Below are 22,522 nucleotides of genomic sequence, written 5' to 3' on the forward strand. Positions count from 1 at the left end.
GGCGAATATTCGGGTGTTTCGAATATTCGAACGAATATTAACGTATTCGACTCCGCTTCGATATGAGTTTATATTATTCGAAATTTCGAAGTATTCGAAATGAACGAATATATGTGTGTTTGACCGCACATAACCCCTGTAGATTCACTGCAGTGTCGGGTTGCTGTGCCGTGAAACCACCCATCCAGGAGGGAATCTGCACTGCTGCGAAGCTACACTTCAAGGTTAAATGTACATATTTTTTTAAGTTTAAAAGTGTGTTATATGGGCTTATATGTGCTAAGTATAGTAATTTTAAATTGTAATGTATTGTGTCAATTATAACTTCCACCCTACTGCTATTCAAATTTTGACCCCCCCCCCCCATTCAAGGTTTCTTCCACTTCATTTCAAACCAAAAAAGTGACATTCACTCATACCTAGTTCCAATCCTTAAATATATTGTGCAAGGGTCATGACAAAAATGTTCATTTTTCATAATAATATGTGGTACATGCTATTCGAACTATTCGATTCGAAATTATTCGACCAAATCACTATTCGCTTCGAACCTCAGATTCACTATTCGCCCATCTCTAGATATTTGCATATCAATAAATGGACACTGTGGTGTTTGCAGCTGTGGCATGTTTCTAAACCTCTTTGCAATGTACTTAGTCTAGCTTCTTGTGCTGGTTGGCTTGCCTTGCCTGTAAATTACAATTTCAGTCTGCAAGCCAGCCATATTAAAATCCCCCATAACATCCACATGCATTTGTAGAAAGCAAAACTTTATTAGATTAAAATCAAAACCTCTTCAGTTGCCAGAGGTTAAAAGAGAAAAAAAATGCTTCTTCACAAAAAACAAAGACAACACTAAATTGCTTGGGAAATGCAAGGTAAGGCAATAACAACAAAACATGGACTTTTGTTCACATAGTAGTGAAACAATGTGCACTCCATTGATTAAGGATAGTCTGACACACAGTGTAGATTGCTCATAGTGATATCATGAAATATTAAATGACGTACAGTCAAATGCCTCTACAATGAAATTTCCACCACAATAAAAATTTGATTCCCTGTCAGCTGCACAAAGAAAATAAGATAAAGAAAGTGTCTTCATAATGAATAAGTTTCCTGGAAGTACACTCACTTTAATGTAGCTTCTGTTAACACAAATGCAGAGTGCTTTCTCATGATCACCTTAAAACTAGAGGCTTTACAAGCACTTGTGACTTCCTTCGAATGCGAGCACTTGTGACTTCCTTCGAATGCAGCCATATCGCAAGACCGATATCATCCTCACTGTCTTTTCACTGCCGCTGCACCTCTGACTACCACACGTACACCGTGATCGATTTTTCACCAGTGAGCAACAGATTGTTCATCAAAATGCAGCCAGTGGGTATGATGCTAGTTCGTGGGCTGTGCTCTTTCTCCTCGACAGCTCCCGTCATGTCTGCGTGCACACTGCAATCAGCTAAAACCTTCTTCGCTTGGCTGACACAGGATGCAGATGCTGCTCCACATGTTGGGTCAAATCTCCTTTCTCTATTTTCTTATCCCTTCCCTGAGACGCTGAGCCGTACTCCTTGAAAAATTGTGAAAAACAGCACCATCTTTCTTTCCCCAACAACAACTACTCAGCCCCTCCCCAAAACCAAACTACTGTTTGTACAACAAAAGTGCAGTTGCTTTCAACACAATCATAGATGGTGACCACGGACCTCCAAAGGCATGCAGCCAATGAGCAGTTTATGAAACACCAAAGAGAAGAATTATTTCATTTGTGTTGATGCTTGGCAAGCAAGAAAAGATGCAAATAGAAAAGCCAGATGGCACCATTGCGTTGAAGTTTCCACTCTACCTTGCCATGATGTCGTTATCATGGCAACTTTCAGGAACTTCTCTTAAACAAACGTGGCCAAAATACAAAAAGTTAACTTAAACGCACGACGTCACACTGGTGCACTGGCATTGGTTTTCGGTGCCAAATTCAACAAATGAAACTCGGACCTTCGTTTTGTCATATTATACAAAACTTGACAAGGCGAATATCATTAAATATTGAATCGCGCAAACTCATTTGTGTTTCAAATAACTGATACATTTTCCTTGTTCCCATGATTCCTCTAGGGAGTTCCCGCTGACGACTACAGCCCTTGCACCATTTCAGTGAACTGCTGGTGCTGCTTTCACAATAGATATCTGCTGCGCTTCACGCCTGGTGTGATACAAGGGTCGTCCAACCTAACCAGTGCAGCCGAGACTTTGGTGTCACGAAGTAATGCATAACCTTGCAAGGACCAGAAGATCAGTTCACCAAACTTGTATGAACTATATGTCATATTTTATGACCACAATTATATTGTTTTTGGGCGTCTAGTTGGCGTTCTTATAGGGGCATTTGACTGTATTTCTAGAAAAAAACTCGGCTCTGAAAAGGCTTCGCTTTTACATCATAACAAAACAATTCATTTTAACAATGTAAACTATACGTGAAATGGACATTATAATGCAGTTGTCACCTTCAATACAAAATCTTAGATTCTGAAAAATGGTTTCTAGAAGAACTGGTCATCGCATCGAACAAAATTAAAATGTGCACATGGCACCGAGCCCAAGTGCAACATTTACTCACTGTAATATCACGCAACATTCACATACTGCTAGAAACAATGTAAAAGTTTGCTCATAGCAATGTAAACTGCTTTCATAATGTTAAACAACGATTCCAGTTCAGCAATATACACTTAGCACTAGTTATATGGAAAAAAAAAAGAACTGCATATGATAATGCAACTGTCAGCTTAACAATACAATAAAATCCTGGCTTCTGAAAAAAGATGCATTCTAAGAAAACTGGTCACCACACAGAACAAAACTGGAACATGCAGGTGGCACCAAGTCTAAATCTTATATCATCGGTGCAAGCACGCATAAATGCACCCCGTGATTCCACATGCGATCTCAGAAATTTCCAAGAACTGCTGTTAAAGAATGTGCAGCAAGTAAATTCCATACACAGGCTGCCTGGCTTGACTTGTCTGCTGTACAACTAAGAATGCATTTCTAACTAGACATGTCCCTTTTGAAATAGTTAATGTTCAGAACGCTACCCAACATTTAGTTGCAGAAAAGAAACTAAAGTTTTCTGTTGTTGCAATTAATTCTAATGGCAAAGTTGACTGAAAATTGCAGGACAGGTTCCTGTAAAGAGTCACCAAGCAAGCTCAAATGATGCACCCTGTGAAATTATGGAAATTATATGTCAGTACATAGAGATATACTACCAGGTACATCAGCAACAATTGTCTGTGAACTAAAAAAAGGGGACATAAGACAAAAAGACAATTTTTGCTGGGCAAAATACACAGCCACAGTAGAAACTGTATAACGGCAAATATATTTATGCAATCAATGTTCACCAATTAAATTTACAGTGCGTGTTGTAACTGTAGAAATTATGTTAGTGAGCACGGAAAGCATAACTGTAACTTTACAGAATGATGAACTGAAAATGCACGGCAAAATACATCGCCTTTCAATGCACCTTTAGAAGAGTTGCGGCATGGACTAGTTGGTGTTCCACATTTCCACAGATGACCTTTAGATAAACGCCGTACTTCTCTAAACTGGTGCAAGGCATGAAGCTTTTAGAATTATACTTGGCGAACGATTAGTGGAGTTGAATTCCACAACTGGATGCTACCTAAATTCATTGAGTAAAACCTAATTACTTAAAATGAGCACACTAGCAAATTATCAAACAAATTGTCATGTTTACAACTGTTACAAATCTTTGCCAGCAAGAACATTTGTTCTCAAATCCCCTGCCATTAATAATCGGACATTCATCACTGGAATAGCCTGCACAGTAACAGACAGCCGTAATGAACTTTTTCTGGTGTAGCAAGTATTGTTAACAGACTGCACTGTACACCCTCGCAATTTTTTAACCTGAATGCACAAGACAATTGGCTCTAGAAAGAAAGTGAAGAGGAAAGACCAAAGTACTGAAAAGCTTTAGGCATTGGTAATGGATTCCTGAGAAAGCTCGAAATACAACTGACAAGCAGGCCCACAATAAATAGCAACAAATGACACCTAGACACGTGTGCGGCACCGTACACCGATTGGGCCCCTGTGCCTTTGCTGCTCTGTGAGTTCTCTCTACATGCGAGCCGCCTCAAAAACACAGCATGTGTGCTACCACCAGGGTACTGCAACCTCACATACATTTTTTTGTGTCACTTTCACACTGAAAGTATCTTGCAGCGATTCTCCTTGGGAAAAATGTCGGCAATGCGTTCGCGAGCAATACCCGTTTCACATTTCGAGATCCTGCCGCCATGACTTGGTGAGGCATCCCAGGTGTATGGTATGGCCGTCTTCTGCCGCTCCAGGATCAGCAAAAGGTGTGGGTGCAGTCTGTGGTGAAGAACTGATGTTTACCATGAAAAAGACTTGTAGCCTCCACTGGGACTCAGTACCAATCTCGTTCTTGCTTGAACATCATTGTTCTGCACTGGATAAATACGAGCATTTAACAATTAAAAGACACAAAGGCACTTATTCTATGTTCACCTTGTAAATAACATTATCGCGCATAAAAAAGTGCTGAGCTAACACCAGACTCCTCAATGTTACCAGCGGCTAAGACAAACAAGACCTCAGTCTGTCTAAAGCACAAAAGTGTGCTAATAAAGTGAGCATGCAAAAAAGTAATTGGAGTCTTACTACCCATATTGTAACTGTAACACTAGAATTATAATGGAGAAGCAAGGCAGACGACAAGAAGCTCTGGTCGCCATGCTGTGCAATCACCAATGGTCATCTCCTGTAAATAAAACCACTTAACTGTAATAATAATAATATCTGGGGTTTAACGTCCCAAAACCACGATATGATTATGAGAGACGCCGTAGTGGAGGGCTCCGGAAATTTCGACCACCTGGGGTTCTTTAACGTGCACCTAAATCTAAGTACACGGGCCTCAAAACCACTTAACTGTTATACAACATCTATTACGCATAATTTTGATGAGAAACATGCAAGGGCAATAAAATGTGGTTTTCACTGCTTAATGTTAAGAATATAGAGCTGTGGTCATTGATGGCGGTACTACAAGTGCTTACTAAAAGATTGGTTAGTTAAATCAGCTTATTGGCGTGAAAGTGACTTTGGCTACATAGCGCCAGCCACAGGGAACCACAAGATCAATTGTAAAAACAGCCAAAGCTGCATCGTTCAAAGTCTATTCAAAAATCTAGCTTTGTCTTAAAAATTGAGAATTTATGCAAGAGGCACAAGCAGGGGTGGAAGCGGGCTTCGGTCTATTGAAGTATCTCAGGGAGCAGCTTTGGAGCGGTAAAAGAGGAGTTTTGGAGCAATGCAACTTAGTTTTAGAGCAGATTACTAGGGTCAAACATCATTGTTAATTGAAATTTCTCATTTCTGGCAAAGTAAAAAATTCCAATGGTTTTTGACTAGGGATGGGCGAATATTCGGGCGTTTCGAATATTCGAAGGAATATTAAAGTATTCGAAATCGCTTCGATACGAATTTACATTATTCGAAATTTCGAAGTATTCGAAATGAACGAATATATGCATGTTTGACCGCACATAACCCCTTGTAAAGGTGGTTTCACTACAGCATCGGGTCGCTGTGCTGTGAAACCACCCATCCAGGGGAGAATCTGCACTGCCGCGAAGCCACACTTCAAGGTTAAATGTACATATTTTTTTGAAGTTTAAAAGCGTGTTATATGGGCTTAGTAAAGTAATTTTTAAATTGTAACGTATTGCACCACTTATAACTCTCACTCCCCCTACTGCTATTCAAATCTTGATACTACTCAAGGTTTCTTCCACTTCATTTCAAACCAAAAAGTGACATTCACTCATACCTAGTTCGAATTCTTAAAAATATTGTGCGAGGGTCATGACAAAAATGCTCATTTTTCTTAATAATAAGTGGTAAATACTATTCGAACTATTCGATTCGAAGTTATTCGACCAAATCACTATTCGCTTCGGATTCGCTTCGAACCTCAAATTTACTATTCGCCCATCCCTAGTTTTGACTAAACATTTAATACTGATGAACTGACAAAACTTACCACAATTTAACACACACACACACACACACACACACACACACAGTCAAACCCGACTATATAGAACTCGGGTAAATCGAATTATCCTTTATATCAAACTATTTTCGAACACGTCAATGTGTAGGAAAACCTAGAGCTACATCAAACAAAAATAGCCGGAACACTTGATATGTCAAACATTGGACAGCGTGAAACGCCCCAAGAGGTTGGCTTTCCCTCACAAAACTTTGGCTTTTCCTCACGGAAGGGGACTTTTCTGCATGCATTTGGGAAAATGAAGGGTCTGATTAGAAAGGCACGGAGCGGGTAGAAATTTCCGCTTGCCATCCTGTGATTTTCCCCTCGATTCCTCGTCGTCGCACCGCTGGCCCGTTGTGGGGGAGTCGCTGTTCACGTTTATGGTTTGTTTTGTTAACACGATGGATGTTTTGCTAATGTGATGCAAAGCTGGCGATGATCAATACAGTCGAACGCGGGGAAAAGATGCCTTACATCCCCCGCTGCGTGCGGCATCCCAACACTTTTAAGAAAAAATAGAGTATTTGGGGACTATTTCCGCCACACAACTATAATCGTCATCCACCTCGCGTACATTCCTTGCGTTATCACCGCGATTCCGGCACTTCCTGTTGACTAACGGTGTGAGTGTTATCAGCGTGACATAGCATTCTTAATGGGAAAGTGATGAGAGCCGGGTTTTCAAGAAAGGAAACGTGAGCTAGCCAGATGACGATTATTGTTGTGTGGCAAAAATACTCCCCAAGTATTCAATTTTTTCTTAGAGTAAAGAAGCACGCTGAGTATGATACTGGAAAACAAGGCCAACACTAGTGCTAAGGCAGACAAGAAAGAGGCTTTCGGCGCCCGATGAGTACTAGGCACAGCTTCGTATGAAGATTCTGAGGCACTATTTACATCAATACCATATTCTCTTGCATATATCCCACCCCTGCATATAACCCTGCATCCCCAACCACAAACGGCGTAAAAACACAAAATTAAAAAAACGTGCATTGCCTTGAAGGTGTGTTCCTTACATTGTGGAGAAGCAGTGCTGTGGAGCCAACTTGCTCATCGAAATTCGCACCGAAAATACAATAATTTCCTTAGAAGCTGTTCATCAAATTATCCTCTATAACGAAGTAATTCCCATTTTTTTGCGAGTTTGATATATGCGGGTTTGACTGTGTGTATGTGTGTGTGTTTTCCCATCATTAAAACATCAATGCTGACATGAACAACTGAAGACTACAGATAAGCTAATAAAAGTTACTTTCATTCTAAACCCAACGAGAGACGACAGAACAGAAATGTTCACTTTTATTGCGATAGCAGTATAACCTCATTACAACGGATCTGTTTACAACAGACATTCGGATATTACATACCAATTTGCGGCGTTATGCCGACCTCCGTATTTGTTCCATTGATTGAGCTTCGTTTACAACGGATTCTGGTACAACGGACATTCGGATATGATTGACTAAAATATCAGGCCAGCACGGTGGTCAGGACTCCTTTAGAGCGGACTTTTCTACCACGGACATACCAAATTCAATAACTTCCGACTTCAAACATCGCTTAGCATACTTTCGGGGCGGGAACAGCGCGCCGCGGATATCGACGTACCGATTTGAAAACGAAGGCCGCCGATCTCTGGTCTGTCAATGATCAGCTATGCCTAGCTGTAGCGACAAAAAATCGGCGCGCAGCGTGCGTGGTGTTGCGTTTTGGGACGCTGACGCGTGAAATTGCTAGCCATTGCCACTGCATCTCCGAGCAGTCGCTGCGCGGCAAGCTTGGCCGGGGGGTCCGCTGCCGATGCGCAAAATGCCCATTCGCAACTCTGAGGAGCCAGCGGGCGATGAGATTCGTTGCTTGCGACGAAGGACGTTGCGGCTTCTTCGCTTTCGCATGTCCGCTAGCGTGATGTTCTTGCCCGCAAAGTTCAGATTTGTCTCGTACATCGGCACCGCGAGCAGAGTTAGGCCTAGCCACGACATCGAGTAGAAAGGTCGGTTGCGATGTGCGTGGCTGCAGTGCCTGATGTTTTGAAGTACGGCATGCTCGATTGTGAGTACAAAGAGTTGTCCTGCGGTGGTCTTCGTCATAAGCTCCGAAGTGCTGATAAGAACCTCTAACAGTGGGTCCAACGAGTCAACACTATTACAGTCGCACGTCTGCGATGTTCTACGCACGTTTCCGATGTTTGCGACGAGTCCGGCGCGCTATCATAATCTGACGATTCAGCTTCCGCTTGCAGTTGCCAAACTAAAGCGTTTTAAATTATCCTCAACCCATGAACACAGAACGAGTGCAAACGCGTCACTACAAAGTAGTGCAATTTTCGACAGCCACGACCTCGCGACGCACAAGCAGCAGACGACGATCCCGAAGCGAGCATCACGGCAGAAGCAACCAATCAGAGGCTTTGAATTGAACTTCAAACATGTGCTTTTTGTACGCTTGTGACTAAATAGAGGAGCTAGCTGAAACGGAGAACTTAAACACGGAAAAATACTCTCTACGATGAGCCCAAAATGGTGGCGCCCGGTTGCGCCGTTGCCTAGCTATAATTTTGAAAAACGCTTCTTTTTTTTGCTATTTCCGCAATTTTCACCAAGTTGGCAGACGCAAAATTTTTTATAGCACTTCTACGTAGTTTCCAGTGAAGATATTTTGGAACCAGATAGAAGATGGGCTACAGAAACTGAAAATGCAATTTTCCAAAAATCAATTTTTTTGGTGCCCCGTTAAAAATAAGACCATGTTTGTGACTCGTAATTCTCTCAGGTTATAACAGACCCATTCAGTGTTTACATAAAAGTCCGTTGTAACAGTACTTGGATTTTACATACTCCCTTTACAACAGACCAAAATCCTCTTCACTATGAAGGTCTGTTGTAATGAGGTTATACTGTATATGGACACTCTCGGTGGGTTTTTGCCGTCGCCGTCATTTTCCGCATAAAGTCCAAATCAACAACATCGCCCCGCGCATCATACCTTCTACGCGCAGTGAAAGCCCACAAGCACTGGGGACGAACGCGACTGAAGCAAAGATGAAACGAGCCAGCCATCTCCGTCACACGAAGGATGCGTACGATAACATCGTCCTGCGTGTGATACCATTGATTGCCCCTCAAGCAGAGAGAGAATGGCCCACCCGTCTTTCTGATAAGCATCAGAAAAGAGCAAAGGTGAGGTGGCGGCTGTTGATGAACGTGTCATTATGACTTATCTCTGACAACCTTATCACAGTCATCTGCAGCTATCTGCTCGGCTGCGCGTGTGGCGTAAACTGTGCAGACTGACAGCAGTACAAGGGCAGCAGCAAGTTCATTGCTGCTGTGTTGTGACCGCACATCGCTTTGTAGAAACAAAAGTAGCTCGCTGGTGTTGATAGGTGTGGGCACCGAGAAATGTCGATGCACTGACAGCGAGCGTATGCTGCATGTTTTATTAGGCGACAACCCAATCACGCCACGCCTCGTCGTGCAGGACTGCCCAGGCATTGCGGAGACGTCGAGTGCGTGTTCCTTGCAAAATGCTTGTCTTCGCCGCATCGAACGAACAGGCTACTCGCCACACCTGTGCATGATTTGGAGTTGCCATAGTGAAACAGGCACAAAGAATGCACAAACGTGCACATACAAGCGGCCAGCAGTGGTGGCAAGAGCTGAATAGGTGACGCGCTGCACGCAGCTAGCCAGGGATGATCGGCTCCACGTGGCGGTACCGTGCTTCAGTGAAACGGTGTCAGTTCATTGCAAAGGCGGTGTAATTCACTCGTGAGCACGCAGCGGGTGCCGCTTCAGATGCGAACAGGCTTAACTTGTCACCGGAGGGGTTGTTAGCACTGCTAAAAATTTTAGTAATAATAAAAAGAAAAACCCGGCTTGGTCGTTAAGTGCACGTTTTATGGTCGCGAGCCCATATACAATGAACTACTGATATAACAACCACTTTTTGCGGCACTTTCGAGTTCGTTAAAAACGGGTTCGACTGTACGACTCCAGGGAATGAAGCGGTTTTCGTGCCGTCCGTCGCCTGAATGCGAAGTAAGCAGTCAGAACAGAGCACATACGAGGGTAGGAGCAGTCCACTGATGTCTGTCGAGATAGTGTGCATGAGCAAGCCCTTTTGATCAAGGTTTGCAGTCACTGCCCGAGTGACGCAGCCTCCCCACCGGAACTGCTTCATGCTCCTTCACCCAACGGAGCCGGCTGTCGCGTTTCGTCCCTGCTTGCGCCGTGCCCATCCGCAGTCTTCGCAACTTTTCCTCGCACAGAAAACATACGTGTGGGCAATGTTATTGATTTGGACTTGATATGGAACGTAACGGCAACAGCGAAAATTCGCCTCAAGTGCAACGAAAATTACCTGTTGGGAAGAAGGGGAGCAGTGAAGGACTCTAGGCATATGGTCCATGACTTGATATTTGGGCCGCTCGTGAGGCATATCACCAGACATATCATCGGGTGGATCATCTGGTGGCTGGACAGGTGAGAAGCGCACCAAAGTTGGTATGAAAGAAAGAACAAATTAGCATAGCCTTAAAACTGCTGCAGGGTAGCATAACAAAGCACACCACCTATATTTATCTAGTTATCCCTTTTGTATCTCTGCTCTAGGCCCCTTCAAACCAGGTTCAAAACAAAGTGTTCCCTGTCCAGCACTGTATAAAAGGTGTTTTACTTTTATGTGGAATTCTTATATGAACTTGTATACAATATGTCCCTGCTGTTTTTGCCAATATGCAATGTGGCTGGACAGGTAGGTATTAGATGCATTAAAAATTTCAACACTCTCATGACTTAAATGATACCTGGCTATCTTGTTCATTTACTGACGAGATTCAATTTAAAAGCACAGATATATATTTTTTATGCCGATTGTAAAAGTGCATTCATTTTTACTGTGGTGCAAGTAATTATAGAGATAATTAAATATTAATTTCTATTATTTAGTGAGGCAATCAATAAAAATAAGCTGGGCAGAAAGTTAAGTTTAATAGAATGGTTTAATGGAAACGGAAAGCAGAATGTATAAGGATTGAAGTTCAGCGTTTACAAGTACAGCTACTAACAATAAAGAACAACAGCAGATTAAAAAAATATAGAGGAAGAAGAAAAAAGAATCTGCTAGCAGTCCTCCAAGCTTTATGCATTTAGCATCATTACAGCTGTAGCTATCCTAGAGGTTGAGGAATTGTTGCACCAAACATGCAGGGTGAGTAAAGGTGTGTGTTGAGACAATGTGAGAAAACAGATAAAGCTCATTTTGAACCCCATGTAACCCGAGATACTGAAATATTCTTGTTAGATGATTAGTAGCCACCAGGAACATAACCTGCATGCCCACTGCTGCAGCATATGCCATTCAGAAGCAGCACGCATATACAAGCACCCATTCTTTGTGCTTTCCTTTAGTCAAAATGTAGCCTGTCTTGGTGGCATAAATTGCTATTGGAGCTAAAATATCAACCCACAATGTGAGAAACTTGCGTCAGCACTAGTGGCAATGCCTGTATACAGCAAAAATACTATTTTCAGAAAATTATTTTTTTTGCTTATAAGACCAGTGCATCAAGCAAAATATTCTAATGAACTTATAAACTAACATCAGTGCATATGTTGTAGTTGTGCATAAGCTGACGAATAGTGAAACTATGTCTACTTAGCAGAAATCATAACATTAGCACAACACCTCAAGTACGCAACTGTAAAATGTGGTTCGAAATACACTGGCTTTCCACTTATTAGTGCCCAAAAGCACACCTGTAACATTTTGAGATGATCTTGACTAAAGTCATTTTTTAAAAAGATTTTGGGGGCAGGCTAAAGAGGAAGAGCTTGCGTAAATGCGTTACTGCGCTATGCCACACATGCCACTGAGCCAATACATAAAAAGATGCCTATCCTGATAGGGCTGTCGGCAATAAGTCACACTGGAACATTTGTTGGAGGCTGCAATCACGTTTCAGTGCATTTTCCAAAGCTCATCCCTATAAGCATCGCTGCACTTGTGCTGAAGTTGCTATCATCCATCTACCAGCCTGGGCTCATGAAAAAGGCAGCAGATGTATCGTGGCATGCCATGGCATCGACTACACTGCGAGTTGAGGGGTGCAGTCAACCTCACAAAAAATAGCCATGGCACGCCCTAAGCGAACAAACAAAAGAAAAAGAAGTCAGACTCTATGGAGACTCAGTCAGGAATTCGTCACAGCATTTCAACTGTTACTACTTTTTTAATATGAGTACTTGTTAACAAGGTTTTCCAATTCCCCAGTAGGGAGTTTTTGTTTGAATTTCATTCTGTATATTATTTGAAACCTAAAGTACGTGTGCAACATCGCGATCTCACCAATCTCTCCAAGCTTGCCTTGAGCGCGCGTGCTGTGGGGCATTACGAGGTGCGAAATATGCATGTAAGCATTTTCTTTTTCATAAACCTTTGTAGGGGTGCAGATGTTATGCAAGGGCACAGATTACGCGAGAAAGTATGGTAATATGATACTGAATTCATATTTCATCAGGTGCTAAAACAATTCATGCATGTTGAACTAAGATTCTGAACTACTATATGCGCTCCATCCCTCTAGTGTAAATGTAGACATCTTTGAAAAGGGCCCTGAAGCACTTTGTTAGAGCCACATTTTTTGGCTCCTAAGATTTTTCTCACCCTCCCAGTGAAGCTTGTGCTACAGCCACATTTTATTATTCAGGTGTAAACATGATTGGCTGCATGGACTTTTTCCCCTTTCACTTTGCTCAAACTTTCATGAAGATGTATGCTCCAATTAGTAGTGCAAGAGTACTGGCCAATGGCAAGAAACTGTATTTAAGTAGGCCGTAAAGTACTGTAATGGAGCAGGAACCATAAATTCTCAACCACAAACAAAGTGAAGTGAGGACAGCGTGCTTCAGGACCCCTCTAACTTTCTACTGCAGCTGGACTGAATACCTCAATCTTCACCACCACGTCTGTTGGCATGAGTCTTGGATGTGGAGGTCGTGGCCTTTTCTTGTTTTTGGTATTCAAAATTGGGGGAGTTGGAGGGCTCGACCTTGGACTCGAGTCTGGGGTGTCTGTGGAAGGTGGCGTTAGGCTTATGCTCCGTTGCTTGGGTTCTGGAAGCTCCCTATCCAGATCGACGTGCTTGAACAAATATTCTGGACGGAAACAAGTCTTTGTTGAACAAGACACACAAGTGCACAAGCATTGTTGCATCAATCACACATTCTCTCTCCTCGTGTCCCCAATATCACAATGATGTGAATTTCTCATACTGTCACCTAGTCATGATGGTGAAGGAGGCGGCAGTAGGGCTGTTAAGGACGAAACCATCGGGCAAACTTGTGCCCAGGAAATGAACAGTGAAAGTACAAGCAATACACGCTGTACACTGATAGCGGCAATCACAGTTGCTGGCCATCGGTAATCTGATCAGCTGTAAGGTGCACTGGCATTTATAAATGTGGCATTGAAGATTCCAGCGTTATCGCTGGCGGCCGCATTAGTTCTAGAATAAACTCCAGTGTTTGCGCTGTGTGCACAATCTGATCTGAAGAGTCTAGAGTAATCAGGAAGTTTCCCAGCCATACTTGCACACTTTGCACAAGGCAGTGGTTACACGTGTAACAGGCCAGTTACATAAAAATAGAAAAAGAAGTGCGCATGGCAATGCAGTAGACTCAGTAAACGGAAATCTCTTAAACAGAATTGCTGCTTAATTAAATGGAACTGCCTCTAATATACTATTGGTTATGCACAGTACGGTCCACTCTTGGAGGGAACACGCGAGCGCGTGGCTGACAGCCCGTGCGGCGCTGACTAGCGGCGAGATTTGTAAATGCGGCGCATGCGCATACACTTGTAAGGGCGGCGCGCGCCCGGCGTCGTCTGCTAGTTCTCCGCCCATGCGCCAGGCAATTCCTGGAAGGCGCTAGAAAGCGGTTCCGTTTATTCGGGGTGCGATTTATCTAGCCGTCACTCTGCGTTCAACGGGCAGAAAAACAAGTGTCGCATTTGTTTATTGCTGCACTTTTTCACAAGGTTTAACTGGACTGGTTTCTAGGTTCGCTGAAGCACCATGCGCAGAAGCTCCTAAGATCGACTGTTTTTTACAACAAGATCACTCTGCTACAACAACACATGCGCACAGTGAAATAACGCGTGCACAGAACGATACCTGAAGGTAAACTTGAAGGAGACATCTCGTTGATTACAGGTTTTGCGACAGAGGATATATTGGGCAAGAACTAGCCACAAGACTTTTGAAGGATGCAAAGATGCAAAGCTGGTGTGATGGTACGCGTCCATACTCATTTAAATGAAAAAAAGACAACTTGTGCAAGAAAAACAGCACCAAGGGCTTGCGCAAGCCAGTTATAAATTTTTTTTTTCACACACTGCTACAGCAAGTGGCCACTAGTGATAACAGACAAGGCAATTGAACCATGATGCAGCGAACGTATATACTACGCTTGCCTTTCCGACAATAAAATAACTGCCTATTCAACAAGCGGAAGGCAGAGTTGGTATCACTTGCTTCTAACTTCGAAAACAAAAGCGCTAAGGATCTGCGCACGCGGGGCGCTGGCGCATAGAAGTAGCAGACGACACGGGGTACGCACCGCCGTAATGAATCTGTACGCATGCGCTGCATTTACAAATCTCGCCAGCAGTTAGCGCTCCGCGGACAGCCGGCCACGCGCTCGCGTGTTCCCTCTAAGAATGGACCGTACTGTACTTCAATTCTGTTGATCTCTCCCTGTTAAACGGAACATATCTTTCTGGTACATTCAGGTTCTGTTTAACGAGATTGTACTGTACACTGCACACAAGAACACTGACATGCATAGATGTGCGCACGGGGGGGGGGTCTGCCTCGTATTTTGACTTAACCTTTGCCCCCCTGAAGGGGAACCCTGTGCACACCTACTGTAAAATGCCGAGCAAGCACCCCCACTACGGTGAAGGATAATCCGACCAGATGTGGGAGGGGGGCGCTTGCTCGGTCCCGGACCGAAACTCAAGATGACGGCGAGAAAGCCGCTAAACATATAAAATGCCCATCCATATTTCTAATGAAATGCTTTATTTATTTACTGTTTTTTGTTTTGCTTGTCACTGTCAAACTCGTTAAACGACTCGTCAGAGTCGGACGCAAAAATTTAAGTCCGTGCACTCGGCCTGCAGAGACCTGCGGCCTTCTGGTGGTACATCGCCGACACCGGAGAGCCTGGCGCGCAGCGCACCATCCTCCGAACCATCTGGTGCATTAGATATGACGCACCCGGTGAATGATGACCAATATACAACTGGCCACATGGCAACAGAATTTTGTAAACAACATTAGATACGCATCCAGTGTACTCATTCTTGTGGTTCTTTTTACACAAGCGATGCTCGTCTTGAAAACGCAAGAGGCCACAGTGGAGGAGGAGGTAAGCTGACATGGATGCATGAAACATGCGGTGAAGCACACATCGTGTATTGGTGTCAGCGCTCCAGTGTGTGTTAAATGAGCAGGAGCAGCGCTACAATGAGATTCAATACGTTCGCTTGGAAGCACTGCCAAATTCAGTGCAACACACAGAACTACACAGCACGCCCAGCAAAGCATTTTATTAAACTACACAAGAACTGCACATCGCTGTGCTGAGATGAAAAACTCGTGCACACAGGGTGTTGATGGAGCCAGCGTTTTGACAAGCAGACTTGTCTTCTTCAAGCCTACGTCCACATGTCGAGACGTTGGCTCCAGCGACATACTGTCTTCACTAATTTTTCATCTCTTCAAGCTTCCACCTTACCCAGAACTTCTGATTTTTTAGACATCCCTGTGTTGTGTCTTCTTCATTTCTCTCTTCCTAAATGCACGAACTCTCAACCTAAGTTGTGTAGATTAGCCGGAGCACATTTTAACCCCTTTACCTTACAATTATATTTGGAGAAACAATCCCAGACAATACTTTTTTATGGCAGAACAGAAAAAAAAAAATCTAAATACAGGAAAAGAGTACACTATCCAGCATAGCCTGCCATCCGTGTTTTTTTTTTTTGTTGATATTTTTAACAAAAGTGGTATTGTGGTACTGTAGCACCACCTTCGCACGAAACGGAGAACTAGATGCATGGACCTGCTCAGACTGGCTTTGGTAAAAGGAATTGGGACATTTTTCTGCGGATGACCTCAGCTACTCCATCGTAGTGGGCTTGTGAAATGTGTAGAAATGCCGAGTTATGGAAAGTAAACGGTTAATCACTTTCTGCCAGAAGAAGAAGTAGTTTAGTTAAGAAAATAAACAATAGCTATTATAGCTACTGTTTCACACCTGAATCGTACAGTGCTATGCCCTAACTTGTACTATACCAAAGTGCACACAAGTGAAGGAAAAGAGAAACTGTCCAAAGAGTTCAAGTTAAACACAGCTAACAGACTGAAAACAGCTTCAGGCAATGGGACATCGTTCACAACCACTAAATAGTCATCCACGTATCGGAAAATACGCTTCACAGTTCCATTGAGGATTCTAGGTACACAGTGATCAATTTTTACTAAAAAAATGTCACACAATCATAGGTCAGCAAAAAAAATGGGAGCTCACTCAGACTCACTCAAGAAATATATTTTGCTCTGAGGGCTCACTCGGATTCAGACTCACCAAAATTTTCCTCAACAGGACTGACTCGGATTCAAGACTCGCTAAACTTTTTCTCGAACGGACTCACTCGGACTCACACTCGTCAACATATTACTCAGCCGGACTCACTCAGACCACTCAGACTCACAGCTTGACCCAGTCTGAGCGAGTCTGAGCGAGTCGACCCACTGAGTCCGTTAGCGTAAAATTAGCTTTTTCGATCAAGGTGCTAATGCTCTTTAGCGGCCAATATCTCACATAATCGGTGCTTTATGATACGCCTTTCGATCTTGTACCTTCAAATATGTGTTACCAGTGGTTTCAATCCAGTGAGGGCATTCTTATGAAATATGCGACTCACACGAGATATTTCATCAAGAACTTCCGTGAAAAAGTTCGCGGGGGAGGTCATGGCATCCCCCCCACACACCTCTGATCAATAAATATTGAGGTGGAGCACGAACGCTTGTGTGTTGCCATATATGTGAATAGACTTGAGTATAAACGTAAGTAGATATAAGACTGATGGTAATGCTGAAGATGAGTAGATAGGATGATAGGTCAGCAAAAGAAGGTGGAGCTCAGTCAGACTCACTCAAGAAATATATTTTGTGCTTAGGCTCACTCGGACTCAGACCCACTAATATTTTCCTCAACCGGACTCACTCAGACTCAACCTAACCAAAATATTACTCACCCGGAGTCACTCAGACTCACGGCTCGATCTAAGTCTGAGTGAGTCAACTTATGAGTGAATTTGCCGACCTATGCACACAATACAGGTGCCACACACGAGCGAGCCTATGCAGACAACTTATTCTGCCCTTGCCAACCGATAAAGGTAGAATTTAGGTAAAAGGCCAGTAATTCAGTGAATGATTCAAGAGAAATGCCACGACGACTCCTGAAAAGAAGCTCATCATTGTCGTCCGTTACGCATTCCTGAATGCACTCAAGGAACCGTCGCAAACACCAACTGTGGTGAAAGAACATACAAGTACATTCAGAGCTTCTTAAGCCAACGCACAGCGGAGTTGAAGATCGGAGAGCTCGAGACTCCTGCATACCAACCTCCCAACAAGGGCACGCCGCAAGGAGCAGTAATATCACCCACGCTCTTCAACGTAGCCATGGTCGGCCTTGCCAGAAAACTGCAGGAGGTAGAAGGGCTCCGACACGCCTTCTATGCAGACGACATGACACTTTGGACCACAATAGGATCACTCGCTGAAAAGGAAGAGCGCCTGCAAACTGCAGCTCACATCATCCAAGAATATGTCAGCCAGCGGGGTCTACAGTGCTCCCCAGAGAAATCTGAAATCTTACATGTATGGCGAAGCAGGACGTAACCACGCAGCCTCCACAGACCCGATCACAAAAGTTGAGGTATACCTCAATGGAAACCTCATACCAGAGAAACCATTGATCAGGATCCTGGGCATGTGGCTGCAGAAGTAACCAACGAGCCACCCACACCCTTAATGCTCCTCCAAACCAGCGTCAGGCTATATCACGCGTGATATCTCGGGTGACATCTAAGAAAAGAGGGATGAAGGAAGGAGACACCCTCGACTTGTTCGAAGCCTGGTGTAAGGCCGAATAACATATAGCCTACCTTATTAATATCACACAATCTGAGACCAGACGGGCCGACACCCTCTTGAGATGGCATTCTAGACTGCTCTCACGTCTGCCGACGAGTACATCCACTGAGAAATTGATGGCACGGGGCTTCATAACCCCTCAGCGAACTTGTTGAAGCCCTTCACGTCTCACAACACAGAGACTTGAGCGTACTCGCACGGGCCAGCAGGTCCTAAAAACCCTAGGATTCCAAGCCTCGACAACGAGAGCCCAGGAAACCTGTGAGATACCTCGTCATGTCCGGGAGGGCTATCACGTTGCCCCAATTCCACGCAACATGGACCCCAACCTACACAGCGGCAGAAGGAGAGCAAGGGCCCAATACTTCCAGAAAACCTATCGATTCCAAACTACAGCCCGTTTCACGGACGCTGCCATGTATGGCCACATAACCTCTGGAGCATCTGTCCGCCCTTGCAAGATCACAGAAGCCGAAGAACTGGCCATCGCACTTGCCATCCGCGAAGGCCTGCATGCAAACAAGCCGCTGACAATACTCACAGACTCCCAGCAGGCTGCAGGAACTTCCTGCAGGGCAGAATTGGTGTGCCTGCAGCACATGTCCTTGCACAAATACCAAGGGAAGGCAAGGACGACTCCTACATACAGAACGTCATATGGATACCAGGCCACTCTGGCATCACGGGTAACCTGCACGCCGACCGGGCAGCTCGAGGCTTCGTACACAACCGAGCGCTCCTTACATCGACTGCAGCGGACCCGGAGCCAGTTGACCTCCAGTATGCCACGATACTGAATTACCACAGAGGGCGACGCCTACGGTATCCACCACCTCATCAAAAGCTTGCGACGAAGGAGGCCACTGCATGGCGTAGACTCCAAACCGGAACCTACAAAAACTTACACACACTACACCGCATGCACCCCACATCTTACAGGGATGAATGCCCATGGTGCGGGGCCACACCAACCCTGTACCACATTACGTGGGAGTGCACACTACACGATCTCGAACACCACATGAACACCTCATGTGAGCAATGGGAGGGACTGCTGTCCAGCCCAGCCCTCGACGACCAGATCAGGCTCGTTCAGAGAGCAGAGCGGATGGCAAGAGCCAGCGGAGCCCTGGACTAAGGGCCCCGACCATCAGCAAGGCCCCTACGGGGGCAGTCCACAGGAGCTTTGCCTGTACATGAATAAAGTTTGTCATCATCATCATCAAGGAACCTGCGGTTAGGAGCAGGAAAAAACAAGTCTTCAACATTGATACTGAAGGCTAGGCAAGAGCTCGTGTCACACCCTCTCAGAAATTGAACCACTGCGCCTGAGTTTTCCGCTCTGAAAGGATCATGGATGGACAGCTGCTTCAAGTGGCTTTCTGAATACCTGGAAACATTTTTTTTCCCATGTATCTCTTTCCGTAATGATAGTCTGAAAAGGCATCTCAGGCTTGTGGGTCTTTATTGTGAAGAACAGGCTCAGTTCTGAACCCTGGCTCTTAGCAACCGAAGAGGACAATTTTTAAAAGTTAAGGTTCTGCAACAGGGTAACCGCCTTATCCTTGACCTTGGACGTCACAGAGGCATGCCACCGCCACAGTTCTGCACGACGGATGCCAACGGTATAGAGCTGTGGTTACGCGAATAATCGAGACAAATTTCGAGACAAATATACCGAATAATCAAGACAAATATGGTGCACTCGGAGCGTGCGGACACAGAATATTCTTGTGTGAATATTGCGTGTGTGTGTCCATGCGTTTTGAGTTGTCGATTAATTCGCCCTTGGGCTGCCAATTGCTAGATTCCTGGTTAGCTCAATTGGTAGAGCCACTGCCACAAAAAGGCAATGGTCCTGGGTTCAATCGCCAGACCAGGATGAATTTTTCAGCTACTAAGAACCGTTACTTCTGAGAAATCCGTACGGATTTCCTTGTGGCTTTGTGCTACAAATGAGTGGTTGTCAATTTCCTTTTCTTAGATAAATGGTCAACATTGCAAAAGGACTGAGACAAGCAACAAGGGACAACATGAGCACAGTCATCCATTTTTTTTTTTTCCTTTTTTAAACCGTGGTAGGCATCATCATTCCTTTTTCCATGTACGATTTCCATGTCACACGATGCAAGGTGCATTGTAGAGCCGTTAGGTCTCTACAATGCACTAAAATTCCACTGAGCATTACTAGAACCGAAAGACACACTTGCTTGTGCTTCACGCACAGCCGGCCAAATCTTTAACCATCGTGCCCAGCGGCAACTTTTTTGTGTGTCGGCGCCATATGATTGAATGAAGTAGCTAAACATTTTTCTGTGGGCATACACTTGCACTCACCCTTTCTGGAACTCAATTCAGTCATATTGCCAAGATACATAGAAAAAAATTGCCGCTCGTGAACGATAGTTCAAGATTTGGGCAACTGTACACTTGACTTGTGTTGGCTGAAAGCCATCACTTATTGCAAAAATGAACACAAGAGCGATAGTGGCTGCTATTGAGAATATGAATTGCATAGAGCATGCATTGGTTGTATTCTTTACCTCTGTGGTAAAAAATACAACTAATGCATGCTCTGTTGCTGCTATGAAAAGGACCCTCAGCACATAAATAGAGAGAGAGAGAATTTTGCCAGTCCGGAGATCTTTAACGTGCGCGACGTAGCATACACAGTTGAGAAAAAAGACAAATAATGAAGAAAGGAAGCACATAACGAGGGAAGTGTGCATCACTTTGCTGAGCAGTGCAATGATAAAACCCAAAATTTAAATACATTTTACAACAATGCGTCTTACAGTGTAGCACCAATAGAGAACATGACACATGCAGCATCAAGCGCCACTCCCTTTACAGCGTCACAAGGGTCTTCTGTGCTAACATTCAGGTGGCACACTATTAAATGCCACTTGCGTTAAATGACACTAAAGGCAAATGTTAAGTCGACGTTGATTGTTGAAATAGCGGTCCAGAAACCTCGTAGTACTACTTTTGTGCCAAGGAAGTGCTTATTTTGAAATAAAATCACGTTTTAGTGGTCTGCATCGCGTTAGCGCACTTCAAATCACCCGCCTGAAATCAGTCTCTCACACGTCACTGCTGCTGTGCTCAACGTTGCCCGCCTTTACTGCGCGGCGGCATGCACCATTCGGGCATCCGGCAACATCACATGCATGCGGCATTTTGTCGAACTTTCTGTCAGAGCGACTTTCACGAGCGCGCAAAACACACGCGGCAGTACGTGATACCGAAATACCACTGAGACACGACCGCATGAGCGAAGCAGGGCGCCGGGCGAGGCACAGTTTGGCGAAAACGGAACCTTTGAACCACGCGCGGCGTTCCCCATGGCAACTCCAAAGAGGTTTTTTCTTTTTTAGATGAATCAAACAGAAACGAACAAACAGCATTTTTTGTCTCTTGATGCACAGAAGGTTTTTTTTTATTTCAGCTAGTTTGATTACTAGTGATTAATTGTAGGCAGACTCTGATACGTCATCAGGATCATTTTGAAAATTTGCCGCTCGTGGCGTTCATCGTGTGATACATTTAGCTTAATTTCTTGGTAAGTAGGGCACTGCTGTTGATATTATGCCGTTTTAGATGTCTACTTGAGCTTTCACTCTGACATAAATTGTTATTTGCCTTATGTCCCTTTAACATACACTAACACCCCTAGGAACTACAGTACTATGCAGTCTAATATGCACTGGCATGTGTTTGCAACTGTCACAATCACAAGCCCAGCTTTGATTAGCAGGATGAGGTGCCAGGGAAATTTGAAAAAAAGATTACCGCATTTACTCGAATCTAGGCCACCCTTGATTGTAGGCCGACCCCCAAAATTCGCAAGGCAGAAAAAAAAAAAAAAAAAAAAAAACTAACCCCTGGGACTCAATCTAAGCCGACCCCCCCCCCCCCCTTCGCACATCGTTTTGTCGAAAAAAAAAAAAAAAACATCGCCTTAGGTTTGAGTAAATACGGTTCTATTGGGTGAAGTTTGATTGAAAGAAGTTTCACACATACAGTTTTTTTTTTTTGTCAGCACGGCATGTACAACTCAAAGACCAAAATTCATTCAACTCCACAAAACAGGAAAACTCCAGGTGCGAAATGAAATGGTTGAAACGATAATTATGAAACAATACCTAAGTCAGGCCTTT

The 22,522-nt window shown here is 44.1% G+C and overlaps 1 protein-coding gene across 5 annotated transcripts in view; it reads right to left on the reverse strand.

Moving 5' to 3' along the window:
* Nucleotides 1-22,522, reverse strand: part of LOC119392233 (uncharacterized) — a 70,501-nt gene that overhangs the window by 33,263 nt on the left and 14,716 nt on the right. For 2 of the 5 annotated variants that reach the window (XM_049414536.1, XM_049414541.1), the window contains exons 4-5: nucleotides 13,073-13,281; nucleotides 10,487-10,600 (exon numbers count right to left, since the gene is read on the reverse strand). In XM_049414536.1, coding sequence (XP_049270493.1) covers nucleotides 10,487-10,600; nucleotides 13,073-13,281 — 323 coding nt within the window. Of the gene's footprint in view, nucleotides 1-757; nucleotides 4,511-10,486; nucleotides 10,601-13,072; nucleotides 13,282-22,522 lie in introns of those variants that run through there. The other 3 variants (XR_007415742.1, XM_037659672.2, XM_037659673.2) reach the window with 3 other exon arrangements.

Source organism: Rhipicephalus sanguineus, chromosome 1 (genome assembly GCF_013339695.2).
Source record: "Rhipicephalus sanguineus isolate Rsan-2018 chromosome 1, BIME_Rsan_1.4, whole genome shotgun sequence".
Taxonomy (NCBI): Eukaryota; Metazoa; Arthropoda; class Arachnida; order Ixodida; family Ixodidae; genus Rhipicephalus; species Rhipicephalus sanguineus.